The sequence below is a fragment of the Pocillopora verrucosa genome, unplaced genomic scaffold (genome assembly GCF_036669915.1).
Source record: "Pocillopora verrucosa isolate sample1 unplaced genomic scaffold, ASM3666991v2 scaffold_47, whole genome shotgun sequence".
NCBI classification, from domain to species: domain Eukaryota; kingdom Metazoa; phylum Cnidaria; class Anthozoa; order Scleractinia; family Pocilloporidae; genus Pocillopora; species Pocillopora verrucosa.
In genome coordinates, this window is record NW_027078185.1 from 12,870 (window position 1) to 24,717 (window position 11,848).

At 37.2% G+C, this 11,848-nt stretch overlaps 1 protein-coding gene across 5 annotated transcripts; it reads right to left on the reverse strand.

Moving 5' to 3' along the window:
• Nucleotides 1-403: 403 nt before the first annotated feature.
• On the reverse strand, nucleotides 404-11,835 carry LOC131789000 (uncharacterized). Of its 5 annotated transcripts, none has more exons than XM_066162009.1 (6): nucleotides 11,414-11,835; nucleotides 10,393-10,442; nucleotides 8,702-8,744; nucleotides 3,235-7,725; nucleotides 3,017-3,087; nucleotides 404-2,303 (listed from the first exon to the last, which is right to left on the reverse strand). In XM_066162009.1, exons 2-6 carry the CDS (start codon nucleotides 10,438-10,440, stop codon nucleotides 1,902-1,904), a joined length of 5,055 nt encoding a protein of 1,684 aa, XP_066018106.1. In that variant the 5' UTR covers nucleotides 10,441-10,442; nucleotides 11,414-11,835; the 3' UTR covers nucleotides 404-1,901. The 5 variants fall into 5 exon arrangements, with proteins under 5 accessions (XP_066018106.1, XP_066018105.1, XP_066018102.1 ...); XM_066162008.1 differs by having other exon boundaries at nucleotides 10,390-10,442; XM_066162005.1 differs by having other exon boundaries at nucleotides 3,235-8,368; nucleotides 10,390-10,442.
• Between the last annotated feature and the right edge of the window lie 13 nt (nucleotides 11,836-11,848).

Here is an 11,848-nt window from a genome sequence, read left to right on the forward strand (position 1 = left end):
TGATTGGCCCAGAAATCTTGTGCCACCCTCTCAACCAATCAGATGCAAACCCAAAATCAATCATAACTTTGTTCCTCGCATTTTTCTGCACTTCAGGCCATTTGCATGTATTTACTTGGAGTCCTGATTGGTTCCATGTGATATTTCCCTTTTTCTGACTGGCCATTGCAGTTACTTTGGTTTTGGTTTCACAGTACTCAATTGAAAAGCACTCTGAGTAATACTGCAATTAAACTGGTTCACAGAGACTTTGTCGCCTTAATATTAGACTTGATGTGGTTTTTGTTGTTGTATTTTTTGGCCTTTCCGATTAAGATGAAAATGGAAAAAAATAAATTTCATTCCAGAGAGACATCTGCCCAAAAAGCGAGATGCCTATATGAGGAAATAAAGAAAACCAACCCTAAGTAATTCAGATTTAATCAAATTTTTAACAGATGACAATATAAACAGGTATTACTTTCTCCTCATCAATTACATGCCTCACTAAAGAAGACAATTGAGTAATATCATTCATGCTCATGCTAAGGCAAAGCTCTGTCATAATTTATTTCTCGACAAGATATTGTAGATGAACATAGAGTGATTTTCTCCAACCAATGAAATTGATCATAGACTACTATGCGTTACAAAAATTTTTGGCTTATGTCATGTTTTCCACACACAACATGGGGGTGATCCAACAATCAAACATGCCGCTGGTGTCATACAGGTTTGTTTACATACTGTTTCATGGGTTAAGTAAAATCACGCTAGTTGTTCCTTTTTTAATGTTTCATACAAATTTTGGTTACCTTTTTCCTGCTATGATGTCCTTTGTTGACAAAATTCTCTTGATAAATAGGATACACTGTAAGTGTTTGCAACAAATAAACACTTGTGCACACAACATGTGCAATCCATAATTAATCTAACTAAAAATTCAAGCTGAAATTGCTCATTTAACGAACACAAATGGATAGTTAAAAAAAAAAACTGCTCCAGTTGTACTTGAACATGCAACACTTCTATGGAAATAAACATCTTCACTACAAATAATTCAAGCAAATAACTTCAGGTGAAATAGTTTTTTTGGAATTTGTGAAATTTAAAGTGGACCATAGTGCACTAATATACCATAAATCCATTCTACCTTCCTACTTACTTGCAACTGTTTGGCTCTAATTATTCAATATTATTTCACAGATCACATTAAGTAACTCTCCAATTTACCCTTATATACTTTTGAATAAAATAAAGCAGTTGACACCAGATTGAGGAGTCAAGGCTATTTTATTCACTAATTCATTCATAATTGTTGGTAAGATTTCTTTTTATGTGGGTTGCTGTAAACATAAAGGTTTTAAATAAATTCTTTGCAATTTAAATGTTTGTGTCAATTTTTTTAAATTCTACTGCTCTGGAAATGCACTAGATGTGAAACTCTGGAACTCAACAATTCCAAAGGAAGTTTTGTGGACAAATTCATAGGTCTGATGCGAACATGCTTAAGAGGTCACATTCTCTGTTGATGTTCTCTGGCCATGTCTAAGTACAATTCACAATGTGGAGCAAGGGAATTTTGGATATGACTTGAATTAAGCATGCTTCAAAACCCAATTGAAACTGTTAGAATGAACACATGACCCATTAAGTGTTTAACCCTTAAACTCCCAAGATCTCATTAGTATTTCTCCTTACTGTCTGCCATATAGTTCTTGTGATGTTAGTTTTGAGAATTTGGTATTGGATCAACTAATAATCCCCTTATCAATAATTTTCTTCATTCTCATCACTTGTCTGCTTGATATTGTATTGATAGTGTAAAGAGAAATTCTGTCTTGGTCACACATGGGAGCTAAAGGGTTAATTATTAGTATTACACTGTGCCAAATAGCTTGCCTTATTGATTTTATTTAAAATTACAAAAGGTCTTTCTCCTCAAGTTGCCTCCATTTCCAGTCTCTCCACATTTCATAGTGATACTGTTCTGTGATGTTCAATAAGACCCATCCATCACTATCAACTCGCTCTAAGATACTTGCCACATCTATCAACTCTTCTGTGGTCTCCTTGGTCCAAACTTCGAAGGCTCTATCCCACCTGTAATGGAAAAATCTTTGTCTCGACTTTCCCTTCCTTACCTGCCTCCAGTAATCAAAATCTACCATTTCTTCTGTTGTCATCACTGCATGGTAACACCCTCTTGGAACATTTATCCCTTTCTCCTTCCTTAGTTTGAAAAGATATTGCTCAGTGATGGGGTTAAGGCCTTGGAATACCTTCCTTTCTTCTTTAGAATAGAGCATCTGTAGGGTTGGAAGCTGTGAAGAAAATCAGTCTCCATTAGGAAAGAAAATCTAATGACACTTGGCTTGTGAAAGACTGTCTTCACCAAATTCGTATTAAAATGCACATTTGGCTTAATTTCATCGGGTAAGTACCACTTACCAAGTATCAGTATGTTAATGATGATATGCTATAAATTAACTCAAGGGACAATGAAAACAACCACATTGTTATGTTAACCCAACAAACAAATTTAGCAATTAAAGGACTATTAATCATTAGATGTATTTATAATAATTTAACTTAAAATTCATTGCAGACACAAGGCAATAAAAAACATCCAAAACTAGTCATCAAAGGGAAACAAAACACAAAAGTAATAGTACTAAAATAATAATAATAATAATAATAATAATTTAATAATAAGAACAATAATGATATTCCCCTAAACTACTTGACATGTTAACAAGAACATCTCTGCATAATATAAAATGATTATAATAATAGTAATAATAATAATGATATTCCCCTAAACTACTGGGCATGTTACAAGAACATCTCTGCATAGTATACAACAACAACAACAACAGCGGTAAAAAAAATAATAATGATAATGACGATGATGATGATGATAATAATAATAATAATAATAATAATAATAATAATAATAATAATAATAATAATAATAATAATGTAAGAGAAAACCCAAGCAGAAGAAAACCACAGATCACTCACAAATTCTGCATACCTCGTGAGAAGCATCATAAGGAGGCTTGAGGAGCTCATACAACACCAAATCTTCATCATCTGGTTCACTGGCTGTAAAAAGGCACAACAATGCTTTCTTTAGCAAATAACAAAAAAACAAGGTTTATAGAGATGAATAATTATGGAACAATATAGCAAAAAAATTCATATTATAAAAACAAAGAGACAAAGAGTGAAAATGGTCAACATATTAATTACCTTGAATATTGTTTTCATTTGACAACTCTGTGTCTTTGTCCCGTAGTTGAATGTCTAATGGCAGAAGAGGAGGGGGGACAACAAATGGATCATCTTCCATATCTTCATAATCCTTCTCAAAATCCCCTAATTCATACTTACCAGGAAAAGCAACACCAAAACCAACAGAAACCTCTTCCATGGTTTTGTCAGGACTAAATGGACTCACTCCTGTTCTGCATTTCTTAATTCCATCTTCACCTATTCTTGCACTGCTGTTTTCACCAGCACAATGTATAAGTCCTGTACCACTTACTCCAGATTCTTTGTCACTGCAAATATTCTCTTGACCCCTACATCTCATAGTTTCAATGGTAGAGCAACCAACTAGCCCAAGGACACTTCCATGGCCACCTTCTTCACAAGCTGGATGACAACTTTCTTGGGTACTGGGACAATTTTTAATGTCACATACTGGTTGCCCATTCATGATAATTTTCGCAAATGAATTCCGCAGGAATGGCATATCCCTTAAGCTGAAATTCATTTCCAAGTTGTTGACAAATGCACTGATAAAACCCAACACAAAGACACCACAGTCAAAAACATTCTGTCCTTGAGAAGGCAACTTTTCTCTTTCCTCCTGACTTAACCTTCGAAATGAAGAAATATCAATATTTGCAGTTTTGAATTCCCTGCACAAGACCTGAAAAACATAATCACTCCTTCGATCTTTACAAAGGGAGTCAAATTCCCCATACAACTTCATTGGCCTGTCTATTAAGACACACCACCAGTGACCAGGGCAATGAACAGGAAATACAAACTTTTCATACTTGTGAAAATCACACCTAAGCATTTCCTTAACACCCAGCTCTTGGCTGCAGTGATTTAGCCAAAAGGTGCTTGCCACATACACATCCTTTTTCTGACTCATTAAGAATGGACCAATGTAGTTGATCACAACATCATTTATTTGGTTACCTGGCTTGAGGGTACGAACATCTTTTGCTTTGACTTGTCCATGGAGTGTGGCAATGATGGTATCATCACTTACAGTACTGCTTAAATCCCACACCTCATCCAGTGTGCAATGAAAATTTGTGTGCAGCTTAACTTCTGGCAAGTCATTCACTCTCACAGGATTGCCATAAGTTCCAGGCCCTTGAAGGTTTACAGCAGCAAAATCTGGGTTCTGATATGCTTCTCTCTGAATGTAACCTAGGCCATCTTTAAGGGACAGTGGAAGAGCAGATGTCCTGCGACTATCAAGAAGTACAATTGCATCTGCTTTAAAGAGCAGAGTAACAAAGTGATATTCCTTTGTCCTCAAAATGAGTGATGGTCTCTCATCTGCCTGGAACAATCCCAGAAGAAGGGAATAAAATTCCTGGAGACTGCTGGTGTCAAGGGAATTAATTGCAGCACCATCCACAAGTGCCCTCAAGGGTAAATCTAGTCTTTGAAATGTACAGTTCTTCCTAATTGCTGCCTCCTCCATTGCTAAAATACTGTAGTCACCATCAAGACCCCGCATAGGCTCTAAAGGTACAGAAAATCCACAGCCAACTTCACAAACCTGTTTTAACCAAATGATGTCTGCTGCCAAATCTAGGTCAAACAAATTGAACATAGTAGGTCCTTTCCTGGAACAACCTATTGCATTGTTCATTGCACAAAGTCCACAGAATGAGCTGTACCCTTGAACTTGCATACACTCCTGACTGCCATTGTTGCTACTTAGGCGCACTTGGCTCTGTACATCTTTATTTGCATGCTTGTCAATAATCTTTAAAAAGTACCTCAAGTTACTTCTTTCTGTGGCATTATCTTGAGAAGGATTTATGGCTGCAAGAAAGCCCTTCAAGGGCATTACAAACTTGGCCAGTTCACTGCAATAAGGATCAATGTTCTCTAGATGTTGCTGACACTTGTCCTTCAACTCAGCTGGCTTCCATAGCATTCCTTGATTGCTTCCTGGCATGAACAGCAATGATGTGGATGGCTCACCAAGGGTGACTTCATGGGTTTTCAGACTTCCTTGGGGTGTACTGCATCTGTTGGATCCAACATCAACATTTACATCATTTGTATGGTCAAGCAGATCATCCTTATTGAACACTGGCTCATCAACACCGACTTGGGTGCTAGGTCTTTTGATACTGTCTTTATCATGGCATGAAGTACTAGCCTCAGTTGTATGGCTACTTAACAGAGGGGTTTCCTTTGGAGCTGTCTGAGATGTTTTCATTATACTATCATCAGATGGTACAATGCAACCATCTATTGTTACACAGAAGAGCCCACAGTTAACAGCCATCTGAAGCACAAGATTCTGGCAGCAGGGATGAAAGCATGGAGTTTCTTTTTGCTCTCCAACGCACGACAAGCAGTCAGAGTGCTCCTCGTAACTGGTGAGATGACTTAGAATTGACTTTCCCAGGTTTTGCTTTCTGTCTCTCTCCCAAAAGATTGTACCATAGAGAAAGTACTGAAAACCCGAAGCCTGTAAAGTTTGAAGGCCAGTTACAAACTTCTGGTGAAACACAGCTTCTTCTTCCTCTCTGTCAGAAAACGACGATACCATGGCAAGGAGTCCATAATCCAGAACCTGACAATAACTCTTCAATAAATCATCAATACTTCTATGGTGAGCCACTTTCCTCAACCTTAGACTTCGATTATACATCTCCTTACGCACAGTTAGGCCAAACTCTGAAATGAAATTGTGCATATTCAGCAAAGATAACTTGGGGGGTGTTTCACAAAGGGGAAGTTCACACTGCTTTTCCTTGAACAAAACCATCTGGCCACCAAAAATGGATTTAACTACCAATTGCTCTCCACATTCTATCTCCACCTTGAACATTCCTCCAGGACGCACCTCTTTGATGACCCCCAGAACATTCAAGGGCTGAAAGGGATCTGGCTTTGAAAAATGCAATCCTTCTGAACGTGGATTTTGGAAGAGAACTTTGTCTCCCACCTTAAATTCCCGCTCTTTAGCCCTCTTAAGAGCCCGTTTGTGATTCTTTTGAATGGTGTGTTCTGTTGCTTCAAGCACATCCACCAACTTAGATTTGTATTCTTCACTCAAGTTGAAGAGGTATTTGGTGATGCTCTCTACCTGGAATTCTGCCTCTGAATCCACTGATTGAAGTGGGATGTTGTTGTGACTGTGAGAAGGTGGAGAATGTGAATTTCCTTGCACTATCTTCTTAACAGCTGCTGACAGCTGCTTAGCTGAAACACCCAATGAGGACAATAATATGGTCTCAGAAGAAATTTGCAGGATGGCCTCTGTTATCTCTTCTAATTTAGATTTATCCATGGAAGTGCTTTCCCCATGTCTCTCAAGTTCAATGAAATCTTCTGATGAAAATTCATAATCCTCAAGGCAACCATCTTCAATACTTTCTGTCCACATACTATCATCTGGGATGATGTAGTCCACCAAGCAGGAAGGCTCACGGTTCTTATATATTCGAAAAGGCACATCATTAATTGTGCTGTGCCACTTGCAATTCAAAAGGTCTGCAATAGCAGAGAGTAGTAAAGGCCAGACATTGGCCTGAAGATCTCTAGGCAACTGTTGTAAAAACCTTGCAAGTAACCTTTTGACTTGCTTGTTGAGATTTTCTATCTGGCCTTGAGACTGTGGGTGGTGTGGCCTACCATGAACCATGCAAACTTCAAATTCTTTGCAAAGTTTTTGCACTACCTCTCCAATGAATTCACCACCATTATCTGACTGAATTACAGTAGGTGACCCTTCCTTGATGAACAAGGCCTTCAGAACGGCATACACTTCTTCTGCAGACTTTGTTTTTAACGGGAACAGCCAACAAAACTTCGAGAAACAGCACTTGACTGTTAGAATGTAACGGTAGCTCCAACAATTATTCTGCATAAAACTACGGTGCTTCTTTGGGGCCATGTCAATAAGGTCACACTGTAGTCTGGAATGGGGGCGAAAAGATCTAATGGGGACAGGAGGGGGAAGCACTCGCATTGGCAAGGGGTTGTTGACCTGACATGTTGAGCATCGAGCCAAGAAGGCCCTAATAAGGTTGAAAATACCCTTAAATACATATTTTTGATTGAATAGCCTACTCAAGGCATTCACCCCTCCAGGGAGGCAAGTATCCTCTCCAAGGACACCTTTAATGTAGTGTAAACTGCTTAATACACCATCTACAGCCTCTCTGTAGAGAAGTTGCTTTGTAGTCTTAAGCTCTCCTTGAACATAACTGTTGACCAAAACAACAAGGATGCCATTTTTGTCACGGACAATCTTACCTTCTTGGTCAAGTTTTAGTGTGTAGACTGGTCTTTTCAGGCTACGTCGTTCAAAAAATCGTCTTTTATACTGATTAAAGAAAGCATTTAAGTTTTCATTCTTCTCTGAAGAAATACCATCTTTTGGGAAAGATGTATATCCTGGAGTACAATACAAAACTGTATCTGCCAGTTTTTCATAAAAATATTTCTGGCATCCATTGAAGCTACAATCTGCTAAATAAAATATAGTATTTGTGAATAAGTAATAGTTATAGAAGATTGCTACCTTTAACATACATTTATTGATTAACCCTTTACACCCTAACATCATTATGCATATTCTCCATACTGTTCTCTATACATTTCCTGAAGCCCTGACAAAGAGAGTTTTTATAAAAATCAAGAGATTTATAAATTGTTGGTCATTTCCTTTATTCTCATGAACTCAATGTTTGATTCAGGGGAGATATTGTAAGGAGAAATTAGAAGCTGGTCACTTTTAGGGGTTAAAGGGTTAAGATTTTTTCTTCCATAACGGGTAAAACAGATCCTATTTAATGGTTCAGAGATGACCTTTCTACAAGTAACTGGAATTGAGGCAATGGAAGATATTACTGCATGCTCAGTATATTGTTGCACAAAAGTATTTAAAAGTTTCCTGTTTCTGAATTTCAGTAGTGGATAACTGTTGTATTCCAGCACTGTTATTTTCCAGCCCCTCTCAGCTGTTCTCAGTTTCTCAGCAGGAGTTAACTATTGTATTCCAGCACTGTTAATTTCCAGCCCCACACAGCTGTTCTCAGTTTATCAGCAGGATTTACTGTTGTATTCCAGCACTGTTAATTTCCAGCTCCACACAGCTGTTCTGAGATTACTAGCAAGGAATAAATATTCTTTTCCAGTCCTTACTTGTATTTTCAGTTGCATACTATTCTTCCCACATTTCTTAATAAATGAACCTATATTTAGTGGACACTTCTATATCACAGACACTGGAGAAGGTTCTCAGAGAAGTTACCTTTGATACTTTTATAACTATAAAAGTAATAGCTTTCACTGCAATTTAAAGTGATTTAATTTTTGAAATACAGTTAACTTCTCCACTAACCCCACAACACCTGTGCAAAGCATGTCAATTACAAATAACAAATATGGAGAGTTGCAAATTACTTTCAATACTTTATAGTGCAAGCAATGTATTCCCTACCGTCATTTTTCAGTGTTTTCTTTCCATTTACAGACTCAAGTGGCTGTAATGAAAAAAACAAATTCAAACAATTTTACCTCACTTCTTAAAGCAAGAAGTCACAAGACTAAACAACAAGTGTAGAAACTTAGACATACTTAGGCTAAAACTCTGATTCAAAAATAAAAAAATGACCCCCCTGCAAAAAAAAATTGTACCACTGTCTTTGATACCATCCTGTCACTCTCCTATTTTTTTTTCACTTTTCTTTACTTCTAATTTGTAAACACATATAATGCTTCTTCTCAATGGGAAGTGTCTTCAAGAAAACTCAAATAACGAAACAGTATTGGCAAGAAAGATAGCCAAATGAACAGTAGTATCGAATTAGAGCTTAGAGCAATTAAACAACATGAATGGCTGCTACACCCCATTCTTTTTTCCCAGGTCTACATGAACTAGATTTTGAGCACAGAATGCAATACCTCACCAAACATCTGCTATGATGACTCACTTAAAAGTGTGCATGATTATCACCTCTTGCTGAGATAGCACACTTCACTTCAATGTTTTTATTACTACACATATGGGGGCTTTGGTAAGATTGTGGAAAGGAGGGACAACGTTTGAGCAGCTGGGAGGGACCAAAATGACAGTGTGACAGCCATTTATTCCCACTTGGATGGCAAAGTCTGGGGAACCTTCCCCTGGAAATTTAAAAGTTCAGATGTCCAAAAGGGTCCATTTTAGGCCACTATTTCCCAAGTTGGCTAAAAATTATAGCTGCTACGAGGGTGAGTATTGACACTGAATTAATGAATAGAGTACCTTTTATGTAACTAACTATATAAACATTATACATAGCAATGTTGTCTCTGTGATGATGTCTGTGTGGTCTTGTTTGATTTTTACTTTTGCCTTGCTCAAAAAATGAGATTGTGCTGAGGACGACATTAGATTTTGGGGTACAGTGCTGTGATTTCTAACACAGTATCTTTAATGCAATTACTGATGGCAAAGGAGTTAATCAGTACTTCAATGATAAATGTAGAGCATGGCAATTAATGAAACGATCAATGTCTAATCATGAACTAGCTCTTTGTCAGTGACAAGTTCACAAAATTAATATTGGTGAAGGTTACTTCATACAACAATTACTGTAAACCACCATACCAAAAAACATGGTGACTGGTACATTCAACCAGAACTCTTTGTGCAAGAAAATACTGGAACCAATCATAAAAACAAGCAGTAAAGGTCTGAAAAATTTAAACCTTGCATACATAATGTTGTTGTTTTGTGAAATATTGCTTTCTACGAGTGCCTTAGCCTAAGAGTAATAGTAAAATGCACAGGTGCCATATTTGTCTGTGAGTGGATTGAATCTATTGGGTGAACACCAGAAAAAATAGTAATATTGATACAAATAGGCTGAGGGTTTAGTATAGGTATGCTGTGGTTTAGTTTTATCCTTAGTTTAATTCTTTTACTTTTAACAGAGGCCAAATTGATAGTGACACATCATCTCATCATAACTTAGGCTAAGAGCTAAATTTTATCTTTCTTTACACAAAATGCATTTTTCATTCATATCATTGACAAAACCAAAGGAAAATGATGTTTATACCAAGGACAAAAATTAAGCACAACATATACCTTTTTATAACTAGTGCATAATTCGCCAAGAAAATGTTTAGAATAGAGCTTACCACCTCATCAGCACTTTTGTTTTCTTTGCTTTGCTGCTGGTTCTCATCCATGCCTGTATGAATGATATTTAGTAAGGGTGAAAGGATTGGTATTTTCTTAGCAAAGATAGTTGCAGAGAGTTTCTCCACTAATATACAGATCGCCAAATGCTCACAATGAATGCCAACAAGACCAAGTTCTTGCTAACACATGTAGGAGCAATAATTGCTAATAGTAGGCAATAGTCTGTATTGAATTAAGTATTCATTTCTGCATGAATTAGTGTTTATTTCATTTTAATGTTTGTGAAACATAGCTGAAAAAGTATGGATAATGTGGTAACATATAACATACATATTGTTATCATATTCCTTATAATTTGGTACAGGGGACTTTACTCTAAATTGATCAAAATAAAGAAAGTGGCATATGTCAGCCACTGATTTAAATAGCCAAGCACTAATTATTAAGTGAAGAGTAATTTTGCTGCAATTCTGTCCCTTCTGGGTGAGCAAAGAGAATGATTTAATATATTGTAACCCAACTGTTACTTGTTGGAGAGCATTGGGAGACAGCACCCTATCCTTTATGAAAGAGACCAGATCTTCATCATACGAGTTAGCAGTTTGTGAGTTAACCTCCCAGGATATGTGATATTTGACATCAACCATACCAGAGGTTGAATTTTTGCGTAGTCCCATACATTTACAATGAATACATGTCTTCCACTGTATCCATAATAGCCATCATTGTAGGCACAATGAGATGGAGAAAATCACACATTTTTGGGCATTGAAACACCGAGATCTGCCCTGTTTTTCAATTATGTAACATCTAGTTTTACATGTCCCACGCAAAATATAAAAATCAGCCCTCGACACTGAAGGATTCAATGAATCCAAGTTAGTAGTTACTCGCACGCTTCGCCATGCTGTCGCATGAAATCTACAGTATTAAGCCCAAAACTTGAACGTGATCTTTGAAGAATGGTTGTAATATTTGAATTTAACAAAATACTAGCATAAAATGCAACCGAAACCTTACCTTCCTTTAGTAGTTCCGACAAAAAAGCACAACTTCGATCACCAGCACACTCCAAACCAATAAGGGAAGCTACGAGGCAATGTCAAATTCTCGTCTTCCTAACCTTTCCAACGTATCGAAGAAAATTTCACTGATACTTCGCGCTTAAAAACGCAACAAGAATATTAATCTTTCAACAATCCGAAGTGTCCCAAAAGGCATCAAGGATAAGCCCATGAAACAAGAATAGCCCATGAAATTCTCAACCTTCGAGCGCGGAAAACTTAACGATAGTCTCACAATTTTGCATTGCATCCCTCCCCTAGTTGGGAAGTGACACGCAGAAGACACGTTCACAACGCACTTTGATTGGAAGAAATAAAACCGCATTCTATTGGTTATTAGGTGTGAGGACATAACTACAACGGAAGACACAACTGCAACGCTACATGTAGT